This window comes from Apiospora kogelbergensis (genome assembly GCF_038363985.1).
Source record: "Apiospora kogelbergensis strain CBS 113332 chromosome Unknown utg000011l_segment0_segment0, whole genome shotgun sequence".
NCBI classification, from domain to species: domain Eukaryota; kingdom Fungi; phylum Ascomycota; class Sordariomycetes; order Amphisphaeriales; family Apiosporaceae; genus Apiospora; species Apiospora kogelbergensis.
The window spans coordinates 581,306-598,091 of NW_027117428.1; the positions used below are offsets into that span (position 1 = coordinate 581,306).

General features: G+C 53.3%; 2 protein-coding genes across 2 annotated transcripts; both read right to left on the reverse strand.

Annotated features, from left to right (window-relative positions):
• Positions 1 to 2,284: 2,284 nt before the first annotated feature.
• Positions 2,285 to 4,315, reverse strand: PG998_014441 (uncharacterized protein; the record flags this gene model as incomplete). The annotated part of the gene is made up of 1 exon (XM_066881257.1): positions 2,285 to 4,315. The coding sequence occupies one exon, from the start codon at positions 4,313 to 4,315 to the stop codon at positions 2,285 to 2,287; it is 2,031 nt and encodes a 676-aa protein (XP_066723788.1).
• A 4,778-nt stretch (positions 4,316 to 9,093) lies between these two features.
• PG998_014442 (uncharacterized protein) lies at positions 9,094 to 9,684 on the reverse strand (the record flags this gene model as incomplete). Its single annotated transcript, XM_066881258.1, has 1 exon — positions 9,094 to 9,684. One exon carries the CDS (start codon positions 9,682 to 9,684, stop codon positions 9,094 to 9,096), a length of 591 nt encoding a protein of 196 aa, XP_066723789.1.
• Between the last annotated feature and the right edge of the window lie 7,102 nt (positions 9,685 to 16,786).

Below are 16,786 nucleotides of genomic sequence, written 5' to 3' on the forward strand. Positions count from 1 at the left end.
CTCGGTGAGAATCTCGTTCGCGAACGCGCCCCTGATCACGCGTATGGTCTCGTGTGGTACGGCACATCCTGACGAGGCATGTCCTTCCTTGGCGAACCATCCTGGAGACAATCGTGATGTTTGGCCGCTTCCGGGAGACTAACGTGGTGGTGGAGGGCTTCAAAGATTGCATCCGGATCTAGAGAGTTCAAATAAAGGGCTTTTGCATCCGAGGTCATTCGTGATCAAGCCACATTGCACTTCACTATTGGTGTATGAAACAAGGGACTTTTACCAAGCCTGCCAGCGGGAGCAGGAACCGAAGCCGGCCAATAGCGAAAGCTATAGTATTGTCGTTCTAGCAGTCGGTCTCTCTCGCACCCCCCTTCCCCCAAATATGGCTTTGGCTTTCCAACCCATGATATGACTAGTGACATTTGCACTTCCGATATAGTTTGAGCTGGTACCACAATCTGATGGAGACACCCATTGAATTCTCATCACCCAAGCCATCTGGAAGGGGCAGCGTGCACTTTCCGGTTTGGGATTCGGTCAGTCGTGCCTCGTCAACACGCCTCCCCTAACTCTAAAGCTACTCAGATAAGGGCCAATTTCCCATCAGGGCTCTTCGTTTCGCCGTCCCAGTTACGTCATCGTTTGCTGGCCGCTTCGCCGCCTTGGGACTGGTTGGCTCCTTGCCATATTGGGCCAAGGCCGACACATCTCCCAAAGTCACATCGCACACGGTAGGCTCGGTCATGCACGCCGGTATCGACCGGTTGGGCTCGAGTATTGGCGATGTTCACTCTTGAGAGTAGATGAGATCGGCCTGGGTTGTCAACACCTGCTCCTAGAGATTGCGAGATGCCTGCATCTCACTGATTTGCTCCAAAAGCGCCGCCACCTTGGTTTGCAGCTGGACATTCTCCGCGCCTAGCTTTTGGACCTGGACTTGGCCATTGTAGAGGTGGACTGCGAACTCGTGCATGGCTGCACTGGAAACCCCTAACGGCACCGGCTGTGTCGTTTCTTGAGGGGTCGGACTAGATGCCATGATTCTTTTTTATTTTGACTGTTGCCTTGTGCATGAGCAGGGCCTGTGTTTGTGTGTGGGTGTGTGTATTAATATGTCCATAACGAAAGCTTTTTCCAGCCGTTTATGCTATACAGTACTTTACCGTAGTTGGATCCAAGTGGAAACAAAACTCAAAGTCTTGCTAATTAGGCAGTGTCGCCCTGTGTACACATGTTCCATAACTACTGGGATGCTCCAAAAAGCACCATTATCACAGGCTATATCATGACCTTACTGTAAGCCAGCCGTCCAGCAACATACTCGCTTTCTGCCGCATCGGCTGCCAGTATAGGCAATTCTCTCAGCTGGCTAGCGGACCTCATTCCGGCCCTTGTGACTTAGCCTGCTAAAGTTAGCAGTGGCTCGAGGACATCGTACACAGGATTCGCCAAGCATGCAGAGATGGCCCTCTCTTACCTTCAGGCACATTCCCGCTCATATTGGCCTCCAGAGCCGTTCATGGCGGAGCTGGAGTAGCCACTTCCTGTGGTCTTTCGTTGATCGTCGATACAATTGTATGGTGGGACAAACAAGGTAGATACCAGTCGGGAACCTAGCAGTCTCAAGACACAATGCCGAGATAGCATCCCGCCCAGCACTTCCGCGTCAACGTCGTGTGCGCTTTGGTTCGGTCACCAACATTTGTTGAAGCGTTGTTTTATAGTGATGCACCAATACAAGCGGACGTCATTATAGGCTATCTCAAGCAGGAAGAATGAGTGACGGCTCCATCTGCTGGCTTGGGAATATTATGTGATCTATAAGTGTAGAAGCCTACTTCCACCCTATGTAAGGAAAGGTATGCTTATTGAATACCTAGCGGCGGCTAAGGGGGTGGTTATGCTCACCAGCCAGTGCACCATCATAATAGTGGTGCGACCTGTATTTCGGCGAGTTGTATCACTGACATTCTAAACACAGTCTCGGAGCTGCCACAGGGTCGCCCGGTCACCAGATACTTTTACTTTGCATGCCTGCCTTGTCCCGCACAAGTAGCAGTGCACTGACATTCTCCAACAAGTGGTTGGATCCTCCGAAGAAAGTCTTCCAATTCCCAAGCTGGGCTCTCCGCAGAAGATTTACAACGGGAACAGCAGTCCAAGGCCATAGATGATGATATGATCCTGAATCCCTGAGCCTCCGACCATTCTAGGCAACCAGCACCGCCCTGTATCAGCCGTAGCTCAAGCCCCATAAGAGCAAAGATTAGATTGTGGCTTTCAGTTACCGTCACCCTTCCATCTCGTCCTCTTCCACAAGCCTTCCCAGTATAATGCTCTGCATGAGTGTCTCGTCTGTGAGTATGCTGGTTCCATGCAATTGGTAATTGTAATTTATGCTCGACCTGCTTTTTTCCGCACTGGCGCCTTGGCCTGGGGCATAGATAAAATCAAACGTATGGCCGCTGCCTTCCGTTTCTGTCATAGCCTCTTCAATACTCTTTGCGCGGACTAGAGTTGCCCCTAACATCTGCAGGAGTACGAAATATGGCATATGCTTCCTCTGACTGCCTTTTTGGAGGACGGTAAGAATACGCATGTTCCGCAGAAACGCTGGCTTTTCTTCCAAGGTTTCCGGAAGCGTGTTGCTACTGGCTTCGTAGATAGGTATGTGGCGAGAGCATATCGCATCACCAAGTACTCTGCTGGAGCCAGCACAAAGCACATATGAAGACCAGTCCACAACCTTTCCTCTAGAAACGCAGGTGGAGATCCACTTCGCAGACAAGCAAGGCAATCCTAATGCAAGGGCCTGCATGTACTTGGCCTTGCGAGAGTGGCTGTCGGCTATCAATGCCGTAAAGCCAGCAGCTTGAAAATCAGGCTTCAAGGCTAGGCTCCTTGCCCCAGTGGATGAAGATGACTTCTGTGGGAAGCCAAGACAGGCAGGTTCAAACAATTCGTCGAAACCAGTTACAAGTATCTTTCCACTCGCTCGTCGGATGAGGGACTCGGTGGACTCCTTCCTGGCTTCGTCCTGAGAGTTGAAGGATAGAGCAAAAACCATGCCTTTGAAGAGCTCCGAAGAGGCAGAGGCACCTGCGCGAGGACTTTTGGTAGGTTGGGCCGACCTCAAACTGCGCGTTCGCTCGTCGGTCAACTCACGGGAAGATGTAGAGCTACGCTGTGTCCTTGTATCAGTTGCCTTTCCCGTGCCGTCACCCGCAGGCAGCAGGTCGTTCCCCAAATTTGCCATCGGGTCTTGATCCTCTATTTGTTGGTGTTTCCTATGCCTTGATGGGGCTCTTATTGACTCGTCGGTCGGGCTTTGTCGTCTGGGTGCCGGCGACGCGCGAGTAGGAGCTGTCCCATAGATCCTCGCGTTGCTCCCGCTACTATGCTCCGTGCTAGGAAGTGCGACAGGAGTTCCTGTTGGTGGATCTGTATGACTGGAAGTATTGTGGACATCGGTTTGGAGCGTCTGATCTTCGCCCGCTGATCGGCCATTAGTATTCCCACTTTCGCTCTTGCTCAGGCTGTCCTGAGCAATCCCAGACGCCCCTATCTTCTTGTCATTGACCACAGCTTTAGCATAGGCTTGCTCTTGGAGATTACTTCCACAATTTTGTATGCTGGCCTTTGCGCAATTGGCCGGTGCCTTAGTAGACTTTTGGCTTCTGACAGTGGGCCGAGGAAGTCTGATGCGTCGCAATGATGCAGCGGCTTGTTGTTGTCTGCGCTTTGCTAGACGACGATACCGGAAGGTGTTTATCCAATCTGAGTCTGAATCCGAGTCCTGGGCTACATTCTCTACAACGCTTGCCCGGGGATCATGAGCAGCTTCGGCAGAGTGTATGCTTCGTGAGTGGCAACGCTTGGTAGCTGGCTTTGGGGATACGCGCGACCTTTCAGACCTATAGTTCGGTTGCGATTGTACCACAGAAAGCATAGAATCTTCGTGACCATTCTCCAATGCACGTCGTGTCTCGATAGCTTCGTCCACATCGTCCGAAGAAGTACGAACCCTATCATGCAACTGGAATGGTTCTAGGTTGAAGCTAACAGCTCCTGTCTCGCCTTGGCCGAAACTTCCGTCATCGGGCTCGATACTGGTGCAAGAGGTTTGCGACTCGTATTGCTTCCGGATGTCTTTCTCTGGGGATCTTTTCGGAAGTTTCTCCAACTGCGCAATTAGTCGTTTAGTTCCTTCCTCATCAATCCCAATAATTCCACACTTGGGGATGGACAGGACAAAGCTTACACCATAGGTTTTGTGATATTGATGAAATATCGGTTGACTGTCCTGTGTTCCTATCTCCATGTTGGCCGTGCTTTCCAGTTCGTTATTACTGAACGCGTGTGGGGGCGTTACCAGTACACTCAACCCGGAAAGATTGACGAAAGCTTCGAGCTGCCGTATTTATATTGGACTAGACCTAAGGAACACGCTGACAGCTAGCTTGGTTTAGGCATGTTGGTCATGATTCTGGGGAGGCAAATTGATACTTGATACATTGGTAGATAAGAAATCGTATCTGCCTTGCTGTGGCCGTGGCGACTCTGGTAGATCCAATCGCACCAGGCCAGCATAATGAATGCTTGGTGCTTCCTTGCCAATCATCCTCTACCTATGTTTGCTGTGACCGCTGTTGTGGAGCAAAGGGGACCAACACCTGAGTAACAGTTTCTGGAACATAGCAGTCAGCATGACGAGTCAGGTACATGAGCCGAATAGTAGAGAGAATTACCGATGCTGACGCCTATGTGGTTGCGGTGACGCAGGTCGTTCTCCTTCCGTGTGTTTCTGCTGAATATTAGACATGCTTCCAGAGTGGTTTTGGTTGGCATGATTCCTTGCGCGGGGAAGCAAGAATCAATAACAACTGATTTCGATGGCGAGGAACTGGTTAAAGGAGCACTGTACCCGATCAAGCACCGGGGCCTCTCGTACACTTTATGAAGTTCTCGGTAGCACTATCGATCCCAGCTTCAATATTGACCGAGCTACTACCGTTAGGATGGGCATAAGAGACGTAGTAGTCACCACACGGCTTTACTGTAGTATATGATAGCAACAAAACTGAATAGCCTATGTGTATGTGGCAGGACGGCGGCAAAATATGGAACGTGTCAGTGGAAAGACTCGTTACTGTTTGTACCTGTGAGCAATACTTGCCGTTTCACGTATTACACCTGCAGCTCATCTGAGGCCAGAGCATTTCTGGTAATGGCTGCGACGCTCTTTCAGGGCCTGCCCTACGGTTCATGGGGTGAAAAAAACATATCGCTCGCTCGAGTAGAATCGCTGGGTGGATGTGACACGATCGCGGTGAGGAGAATTGATGCTCTCGGGGTTGCGTAAAGCCATTGGTCGTACGTAGCGGTTTGTCGAACTTATATGCAGGCTTTGAAACTTATGAAACTGGTAATAATAGGCGCATAGAAGGGGCGGGCTAGACAGTGGCGGTTTCATTCCTGTTCTCCCGCCGCGGATAGAGGATCAGGCGGTGAACTCTTCCTTCAACACGATTACCACCTGAAAGCCTTGATGGAAGTAACTCGGGAGGTACAATATTGGACGATATGCTACGCTTCCTTGAACAAAATCCCGCAGAATGTGATGAGGAGCTGAGGAGGGCATTAGATGAGCTTTCCACGGTTGGGCTTGGGCATGACGGAACGACGAATGACGATCCAACACGAGCACATTCCCTTAGCCCTGCACCACTATGCAGCTCATCCTTGGGCGGAACCGGCCAGGCGAAGGGCTATCTTCCCGCGCAGTACGATTGGGAGGGTTCAACGTCCTCGAAGCATCCCTTCCGCGAGAGCACTGCGCATGGTCTCGCCCCATCCCTGCTGTAGCAGTGTCGATAGAGCAGGCCGCCTCAGAAGTACCTGAGGCGAAGCTATCAACATAGGCCGCCTAAATCAATGAGCAGGAGTGTCACCCAGTCAAGCCCCTGTATAGCTTTGAGCAGGATTTCGAGAATGACGAGCTTCAGAAGCATTAGCGGGATGTGGATGAGCTTGCAGAATCGATTCAGGGTCAGATCCAACACAATCTCTACGAATAACCGAATGAGAATCTGGGTCAAGCTGCAAATTATTGGGAAACGCAACGCAGCCGCCGCAAACCTCCCCGGTCCGCACGAATCCGTCAACGGGAACGCAAAACTGGGATATACTATCGTGTACGACGATCGAAACGAATGGAAAAGGGGAGAATAGAAACACACAAATAACCTGGTAGTCACCTCAGATACTATTGCTGTCCGAGGGTGCACACACTATATTAAATGCACTCTGGTTTGAATATCACGTTATTCGACCCCGGCTTCCGTCAATTAACCCTAATAAGCATATTAATACACACACCCACACACAAACACAAGCCCTGCTCATGCATAAGGCAACAGTAAAAATAAAAAGAGTCATGGCATCTAGTCAGGTCACTCGACAAACGGCACACCTGGTGCCGTTTGGTGTGTTCAGTGCAGCTATGCACGAATTCGTAGTCCACCTCTACAATGGCCATGTTCAGGTCCAAAAGCTAGGCGCGGAGAATGTCCAGCGCAAATGAAGGTAGCGGCGCTTTTGGAGCAAACCAGTGAGATGCAGGCATCTCGCGATCTCCAGGAGCAGGTGTTGACAACCCAGGCGGATCTCATCAGTGCTCTCGAGAGTGAACAGCCCGGCTATAGTCCGCTTCTCCAGTCACCTACAGTCTACCTACCCCAACCTCTATCGCCAATACTTGAGTCGAACGGGTCGACACCGGCATGCATGGCCGAGCCTACCTTGTGTGATGTGGCTGAGGGGGATGTGTCGGTCTTGGCGCAATATGGCGAGGAGCCAACCCGTCCCGAGACGGCGAAGCGGCCAGCAAACGACGACGCCACTGGGACGGCGAAGCGAAGAGTCCCGGTGGAAAACTGGCCCTTACCTGGGTAGCTTCCGTGTCAGGAGAGGCATGTGGACGAGGCACGACTGACCGAATCCCAAACCGGAAGTGCACGCCGCCCCTTCTAGATGGCTTGGATGATGGGAATCTAATGGCTGCCCTTTTCATGATGGCTCTACCTAGTCGTCCAACGATTGGAATGAAGTACATGCCACGGCATGGGCGGCGACGGTGTTTCCATCCTAGGCCTTGTGTAGGAATTTATCAGGTTACAGAGTCATCCTGTTTGTTGTAAACCGTAATATAGATACACCTACTTCACGGAGTAGTGACGCGGCATACCCACGCCTCAGCCGTAGACTACATATCATTCGACGCCTAGCGCATGCCATCGCCCATAAGAAGTAAACTGAACTCGTGATGTTTGAGATTGTGTATACCACGTAATCGGAGGCTTCTCAATCGCCATCCACCTGTCCACCTGTCTCCTGATCTGCACATTCGCTTTCCTCTATTTGCCACAGCGACAGACCGGGCCTCGCAGAGACTCATGCTATAGTTTGCGGCGAGGTCTGGAAAAACACAGTTGGCTGCCACGAATCTGTTCGTTACAAAGCAAGACACCTTAACCAACTACGAAGAGAAGCTGAGTTCAGAGGATGTGTCCCAGTAATGCGTTAGGATATGTTTCGAGGCCTCCCTTGGCAACAAAGCTTCAGGGGGATTGTCATCCTTGGCCAACTGTTCTCCTTGAAGTGGAATTTGCACGGGCTTTTCTCTTTCAACTTCGTCACCCTTCCGAGTCTCCCGGCAACTAAAGCCACACGGGTATAAAGTCCAGGTGCCCGGCCTCTACACTCCTGGATTTTCTCGTCCTTCCCTTCGTCAGCAAAGCCTTTACCCTAATCCTGTTATCATTCCTTCCGGCCATGCCTGCACAAAATCGTCCTTTCAATTTTATGGAGCACCGAGAGCTTGGTGAGCAGCTCGCACGTTGCTATAATCTAGCCTATGAGTTCGAGGAGTCCGCCAAAATGGTCCAAAAAAACCTCAGTGACCTGCTTAGCTGCGACTGCGAACTGCTATTTGTGGGGACGTCCTCCGCGGACTTGGACCCAGATACCTTGAAATTCGACTGCCTTCCGTACTCCCAGGCGTGCCGGCAAGTCCATGATTGGACGGCAAGGCGGCGTACCCTGCCTACTTAGAACCCCTAATCTCTTCTGCTAACACACTCCTATCCAACGCTCACGTTCCCACAAGCCATCTCCACGTCGCCGGGTTTGGTTTCTTTGGCAATGGCTCGTGTGTGACAAGGGCAGTAAGGGCTTGGTTCTGACTCAACTAATAATTGACTATGGCACTTCTAGGGGCTCTGGTCTTCTGTCTTTCCTCTCCATCCGGGAGGGTGATTCGTCAAGCTTATATACACCTAGTCTGACATCCTTCGGACGTCTTTTATCTCCTTAGCCGCCATACCCTTCAGGAATGTTGTTATCCGTTGGGTCGATATGCATGCCTTCGTTGGCATGCGTGTGACATCGTGATACTCTTTACAACATCTACAACGGCACGTATTAGGCAGGTTGCTCCCCACTGAAGACCATTCGTGATTGCGGGATTTTGATTCTGGTTTTGCTTGTACATCTGTGTTTATCCCCGTTCCCCCATTCAAATCCGACTCCACCCACAGAGTAGATAACAGTAAATCGCAAAACGGCAAGCTTCCCGCAGCCAAGGTATGTGTTACAGACTATAAAGCAAGGCGATGTTGTACACACCGGGTGGCACTCGGTATGTGTCTCGGTCGCGCAAGTCTGAAGCCAACGACGGCTACTCTGAGGCGTCCAGATCCTGTTGGTTCGCGCAACCTCCGCCAACGCAGTTCTTGGGGCCTCTGTCACCACAACCGCGGGCACAAGCCTCCGACTTGGTCACTCGCTTGGACAAGTCACCTTCCGCCAGCTGTTGTTTTGTAAATGGAAGTTTCCGGGGCTTGATTTTGCTCCTCTCTTCCTTGTACTTCAAGACCGCCCCAAAATGAAAGTTCGTCCGCGCAGCGGGCGGTTAGGCTCCGTGTGGAGCCTCAGGTGCTGCATCCAATTGTCTTTCCGGTTAAATTTCCTACCACAGAAGTCGCACTCCGCCTCTGGTCCAAGGCCATGTTTCCTACAGTAAGCTGTCAGCAGCGGGCATTACGGGAAAGGGCGGACGAAGTCGTACGTGTTCTGGTGTCTCTGAAGGTGCTCGCGCCTCTTGTAAGCCGTCCTATTCTTACATCCCGGAAAGCTACACACGTGAACTGATTTCGGGATTTTGGCTACGGAGATTTGGGCGTCATCCATGTAACCTACCTCCTTCACGTTGCTTCGTAGGTCAGAAGCCGGCGAATCGGCCTTCCTATCTCTGTGGAAACGCATGGACGATGGAGCGGCTATACCGTGAGCGTCCATGGCGTGGCTGTCGGCTATTCCTGGCCGTAGTGAAAATCGCTCATAGCCTTGGGCGACCACCCTGGGTGATAGCGTTCGAATAAGAGACAGCTGTGCCACGGGATCAGGTGACGGGTATTGCTGCCAATCATAGGGTCCTCTAGGCTCGAGAAGGGAGGCGGGCTGGTGTACAGGGCCTCCAAATACATGGGTGAAGTCGAAATCGTTGTCGCAAACCATTGGAGAAGAATATTCAGATTTCACATCAACAGGAAAGTATCCGTTGAGGTTTTCTGAACAAAACACATCATAGGTCATGGGTGCGGAACCCGTGATGGTGTCCAACTCTTCCATGGCTCTTGGTGATCAACTTGAATTGGCAGTAGATCCACTGAATGGCGGTTTTTACAGGCCACGGTAGAGCGTGTTCGAGGAACTCCTCGCGGAAGAAGCACAAGAACGCCGTCGACTTTCATCAGTATGCCGTTCAGTAAGCCAACAACAACGATTCGGTGGTTGCTAAGTTGACTGCGTTGGACCAGGGTTGCCCAGCACCGCTCGAGTTCAGGTCATCTGCCTCAGGGCCTTACACAAGGGATGAAGTCATGACTCGTTTGAGAAAGGTTGGACAAATGATGATATAGTTATAGGGGCGCAGCTCTTAGCTACAAAGTAGCATTTTAGGTCTGTACCTCCAATCTTGCTCCTCTGGATCGTACCTACCCGTAACCCTACAATGAAGCATACTTTTTGCGTCTATTTCTGACCGTGCTAGCTGAAGCTACTCTGGCTCTATTGACTTTGTACTGTACAGTACCTCAAGATACATTCATAAAACAGAGACTGGTGTGGTACTTGGTAGTGCCAACTATGTAAAGCCGTTCTGTGTCGCTAATATTATCTGCGGATAGCAGAATGCTTCTTTGTAGCGGTTTAAAGCATCTTAATCCTACTACGTCCACTTTGCGAGTGTCATTTGCTGGCTAACAGAAATGTCAGATGCACAGGCTACGATATGGTAGATGCGGATCTCAGGAGGCAGAGTTGCTGATCCGCCGCTCCAAATAACGAAAGCCAGCGAACAACGGCGGATTTGAAGCCAGATGGGGATTCCACCAGGCGCCGGTACTGTTTTACTTTAGTCGCCCGCCTCCTTCGACTCCCACCGAGAGCGACAAAAGTAGACGCCGAACATATGACTTCTGCGGCACAGTCCATGCCTGCTTATCCTGGTACGCGCAAACACACCCCCGACAGCACCGCCGAAGCAAAAGGACGACATCGACCGCTTCCGTGCTTATGGGACTGCATCACAACTGGCTGTCGGTAGTGCGGTCGCCGCACCGTGTGATAGCAGCCGTACAACTGGTGCGTGGCAGACACGTGACGCAGGTGAGTCATCTATTAAAGGCATTTGCATCCAGACCCGCCATCATCCCTTTCCAGTTCGCAGCAGCCGTTTACAGACTCTTACCACCTGATCTCCGTTCTACCTTCAAAGCCGCGAAACAATATATGCCACAATGATGGATAACCACACCCTCTCCCTTCTCTCTACAGCCCCTTTCGGTGTGTCCATAACTTCAGCACACGAGGCAAAGACACGACGTCAGGTCTGCGCATGCGCCATAGAGTTGAGCGAAGAGATCCGTATGCTTCATGCCATTGTCGCAGAGCTTTCGGCGCGCCTTACGAACATGCAGACGACGTATGCACTGCAATCCCATGCAATACATACGCAACAAGAGCTCATCAACGCCCTCGGAAAGAAGACGACTGTTGCAGGCCGGGTTGCGCCACTGCCGCCAACATATGAATTGCCACCCTACGACGGTACCATTTCAGCCCGCGCATGGTTGTCGATGCCCGCACGGCAGTCGAGCTCTGTCGCTCCCCAGATCAGCCCACTGATGGTGTTGGCAGAGTCGGCCGTGATGGAAGCCGCGGGGGAAGTAATGGCAAGCGAGAGGCGAGCCAGGCCTTGTATGGAGAGGACAAACGGCGGAGATATGCATGACCATTGCAGCAATTGGAGATCTCGACAAGCTACCAGTGCTAGCCTAGCACGGAGACGTTGTACATAGTATGGGAGAAACCGTAGGACCTGCCGTAGAATTACTGGTAGAGTATCGAAAATGAAAGTTCACTGCCTAGATTGAAGGATTGTTGTGATTGTGACCATTGCATGGAAACTATTCGGCTCACGTGCCAAAAGAGCATGAATATTGGACGATAGAAGAAGCGGGTTAAGGGGGTGGCTGGTGTCAGCCACAGGAGAGGCGGCTGTGCCACTGGGGCCGGGCTTCTGGTTCAATTGCAGTCAGAGCTTGTAACAGCAACAAATGCCATGATTAACTTCTTATCCGACATAACGACGTAATTTAGGAGGCACAAAAAAGACGATTCTTCTATCGCGCTGGCAACGCGCCGCATAGCGTACGCCGACTACCGACGACCGACGACCGACGACATGAGTCGAAACCCGACACAGCATGGCGGCGAGCATTACAGGAGCGGGGACAAGCTCGCGACTTGAGCAAGGCAGCATGCACGACTATTAAGAGACGATAGCACAGCGACCACGATTGCTATTCACTGTTTTGAATGACCATCAAGCCCGAAGCACGCAGGCATAGAGTGACTCCTTGAGGCCAACGGGGCTACCCAGTCCCCACGAGACCAGCGTGATAGACATTGCCACGACCGACCTGCATGCATCGCATGATAGACGCATCCCGCCGACGATTCTCGCCCGACTTCCGAGCACCACTACGTGGTTCATAGAGACCCGAGTCAACGAGACAACAAAGGTCAGCCATTGGCAGAGGAGTGGAGCACCAGCGGTCGGCACTACAATGCTAGGGGAGGCTACACAATTCGACAGCCATGGCCCATCATGTCAGCGAATAGCCCAATCCACCGACATCCAATAGCCCTTGCGAACCCTTATACCTGATCGAAAAAGGTATCGCCCAAGGGATCGGCGTCGCCCACGGGGACGAATCGCTCAAACAGGGCTTTCACCTGCGACAACCAGCCCGTGAGCCTTTGCGTTTGCTGCAGGAACCTGTACTTATGTCAGTTGACAATTTGCGTCAGACTGAATACACGGTGACTTACAGCTGTTCGACCTTCTTTGTGCTGTCCGGGCACTGCGGTCAGATAAGCGCATCGTTGCGACGGTGGTGGAGACCTACAAAGTCGTGAAGCTGGCAAGACGTGGGCGTGCGTGAGTAGGAGAACTCTGCTGTACGAGGGCGGGGATAGACTTACTTTTCGTTGTGGTGGGCCAGCTGAGACTGGACGGCGTTGACCTTGTCCAGCAGCTCACCCACCTTGTCCAGCAGTTCTTGGGTGTCGCCCGACGTTCTTCGTTTTCAGCACAACGCGCGGACTGGATGTGGAGGGACCTACGGTAGCGGCGAGCTGAAAGGGCCCGAGCCGAGCCCTTCCGCGTTGTCGAAGAAGTTAGGAACGTCTGGAAAGGACAGTGGTTGTTGGCTCGGAGGCTGGAGCTGCGTTGCGGAAGGAGCGACAGTCTTGGGCGCAGACGCAGGTGCGGGTGCAGATGCGTGCGCGGTGGTGGCGTGGCCTGCTGATGGTCGGCCCTGCCGTGGGTGGTGTGGACGCTGTGCACCGTATCGCTGCGAAGGGAGCATGTCGGCGTGGATGGAAGTGACGGATGAATAGAGGAAGTTACAGGTGAAGGAGAGCAAGGTGGGCGAAGGATAATGGAATATGCAACTCACTGAGAGCCTTGACCCCAAAACTGATATTTCTGTGGCCCAGCTCGTGCGCTGCTGTAATGAAGCAGCAAGCATGGATGCGAGCCCAGCACAGTTTGGTGGCTAGGCTGTCAGGCGCGGAGTTGGGCTTTCCAGTTGGGAAGTACTGATCCATAGCCACACTTATGGGCAGAGGCGAAGTTCTGGACGAAGCACGACTTGTGAAGCATAGCCATGCGAGAGCCGATTGGCAGCATCCGACTCGGAGCAGACGTGGCGGAGGGTCGAAGTGAGCCTGCACCGAAAGCGGCCGACAGCGTGTGATTTCGGATCTTTGGCCTATTCGTGAGCAAGCAGCTCATCTGCAGCTGCCGTCAGTCCGGACTCTACGTGTGGGATGTACCACCGTGTCCTGGTGTGGATTCTGGCTCAGAGGCATTCTGCGTCCTACGGTCCTCAGAACGAGGTCGACCGGGGCTAGGGTCAAGTTCTGGATTGGCTGCTCCCCACCCCTGAACTGCTCTAGCAGCGCATCCGCCCCCCGCGCGTGAACGGCCCTTTCGGTGCTGCTTCTGGCCCGCCCATTCAGACGCTGGATGGTTTCGGCGCGCCACTGACAGTCCCGCTCCTGAGCCAGTCTCGGTGCTGCAGACTGGGCGACATTGTGACCAAGGGCCGGAAACAGCGCGTGAGGATGTCCATGGAGAGGCGAAGCAGTAAGGTCTCGCATCGTCGTGGACCAGTTCTGGGGTGCGTCCATTCTGGCGAACGTCCATTCTGGTGGACTTCCATTCTGGTGTCGCCAATACGACTTTTCGGCCTGCTCAAAACCAGCCGCAGTTGACCCCAGATGCAAGCGGGACATATTGCACTGACGAATTAGCACGAGCGGTTTTGGCGGCGGCACGTCCACCGCATTACGCCTTGGCAAGTACGTGTTGCCAAACCACATGGGGGATCTGTACAGTTGATGCTACAGCACGAGAGGGAGTGGTCGCATAGGCGCAGAACCAAGGCGCAGGAGGAGGAAAGCTACGGGCGGCGGCGACGATCTGCCATTCAAGAAGTACGAGAGAAAGTGCGTGGAGTGCGATGTATGTACGTAAGTATTCGCCAATATATTGTATTCATCTATTCTATTCGCGTCTCTGCATTGGCTCTGCTCGCGGGGTCGGGACTGTCCGATCCGCGCGAACAGGTTCGTAGCCAGCACCACGTACAGGCGCAGAGGCCGGCTTCGCTGGCCGCACTGCCACTAGCAGGTGCAGGGAAAAACCTCGGTACATGAGATGCTCGAATGTAGGAGGAAAACCCGGGTGGCAAAGGCGGCAGGAGATGACTCGAACTGCGGACGCCAGAGCCAGGCCCGATACCCCTCTGCAGGAGATAACTCGACCGCATGAGGGAGACCGAGCAAAAAGACCATCAACCAGCCCGACAGGAGTCAGTTCAAGCTTCTGGACAACACAAGCGGGAGTCAGTTCAAGCCCCTGATCGACACGAGCGGGAGTCAGTTCAAGCCCCTGATCGACGCGAGCGGGAGTCAGTTCAAGCTCTCGGACAACACAAGCGGGAGTCAGTTCAAGCCCCTGATCGACACGAGCGGGAGTCAGTTCAAGCTCTTGGACAACACAGGCGGGAGTCAGACAAGCTGCAAGCAGGAGTCTGTTCAAGCCGCAAGGCGCCAAGAGGAGTCTGTTCAAGCCGCAAGGCCTCCAGGAGGAGTCTGTTCAAGCCGCAGGGCGCCGAGAGGAGTCTGTTCCCGCATTTCTCCCCCAAAGCATTCCAGGGAGTGGGGAGTATTTGAACTGTGTATAGATGCAGCAAACCTGGACATAAATGAATATTCAGATGTTTTCTCATTGCATCAAGCCGCAAGGCCTCCAGGGGGAGTCTGTTCAAGCCGCAGGGCGCCGAGAGGAGTCTGTTCAAGCCGCAAGGCCTCCAGGAGGAGTCTGTTCAAGCCGCAGGGCGCCAAGAGGAGTCTGTTCAAGCTGCAAGGGTGGCCGGCGCTCCGGGCGGAGGCGCGAAGAAGGAAGAGAAAACTACTGACAATGATGGGAGGCAGGTCACCCTTATATACCCGCAGCGCGCCGCCAAGACCCACGGGTCGGTGGCCCTGTCCGTCACGAGCTACTATCCATGCGCTGGCTTTGGACCGATTCTGGTGCTGCTTGTCGGGGGGCCGGGGGTCCAGGGAAGCCCAGCCCCCATACGGCGCAAACGGTGCCCTCCTGGTTATCCGGGTGATCAGGTTCGACCGTTTCAGCGCGGGCGGCCGTTGGGACTCTTTCTCGCCTCCCCTTGACCGCATTTGGGCGTGGGTAGCCAAAGCTGCCCTTTCGCCTGCTTCCGGTCCAGGATCTATTCCTGCATCTATGCCTCTTCTTCGCCTTCCTGGGCCATGTTTGTCCCTCTCTTCCCTTTTTCACACCTTCACTTCCTCCCTTACTTCCTCCTTACTTCCTCTCGCTCCCTTGCTTCGCTCTCGCTCCCTTTCTCGCTCCCGCCCCCTCTCGCCCATTCCCTCGCCCTCTCTCGTTCCCTCGCCCTCTCTCGTTCCCTCGCCCTCTCTCGTTCCCCGTCTCTCTCGTTCCCCGTCTCTCTCGTTCCCTCGTCTCTCTCGTTCCCCGTCTGTCTCGTGCCCTCGCCCTCTCTCGCCCTCTTTTGTTCCCTCCCTCGTCCCCTCCCTTGTCCCCTCTCTCGTTCCCTCTCTCGTTCCCTCTCCTCCCACTTCCCCTCGTTCCGCCTCTCTCTTTTTTCTACCCTTCTTTACTTCACATCAATCTTTTGCTGCCACTACGCTTACCTACTTTACGCTCAGTGTCTGATACACCTCACTCTCGTATTCCACCATTAGGCTACTCCACCATCACATTATCAGCCAGCGAAATAGGCCCGCCGTCGCACGATGCGCTTAACGCCGGCTGCGTGACTCGAATTCCCCAACAGTATCCGGCCGCAATCCCTACAACCTCGAGGCGCGACGGCCGCCATTTCTCGGCCGCAACGGAACGGAATACATTCTACGCGGGGGATTTGATCGGAGGCCGCAAGGCCACAGCCACCATGGTCCGGCTGTTCACATACCAGGGCGAGTGACCCAATGTCTAAGTAGCAATGCAGGAGATTTGGCCAGCTACGCAGGAGTTCGCATGTTACTCTGCTATCCCTCTACTAGCGCCCTTCGAAGATGTCGCATGGCGTCCTACCCATTTTGCTCGGCTCTTCTGCCATAGTGACGGCAAGTAGACTAATGGCTGCCTGAACGGACTGGGGTGACTGGCTCCGATGTTGGCTCGTTCTGATTCCTAACTAATGCACCTTGACGGCCGATTTCTCTGCGATTTGTTTCCTAGAGTATCCAAGCGCCTGCACTGATTGACTAGTGGCGATGGGTACAATGGGGCTTCTGTATGCTCCATTTACCCCGGCCATGGCTTGCTAGTGGGACTTGTCGCGACCCATAAGATAGCCCTGCCGGCAAAGTCGCCCCGCACCCAAATGGGTCGGTCAGAGCAGAAGCCGGCCCGAGTAGTCTAGTTAACTCTAATGCAACTTCCATTCTCTTGCCTCCAACATGGTGACGAAATAACAACAATGACAGCGCGGATGATGAACAGTCGAGCAGCTGCTGAGGGTGAAGCTCCAAGCCGCTTCGTTAGTGTTCTACTCGTACAACGCCATACCGCAACACGATGATCGACCCAATGATTGATCGTCACTGGATG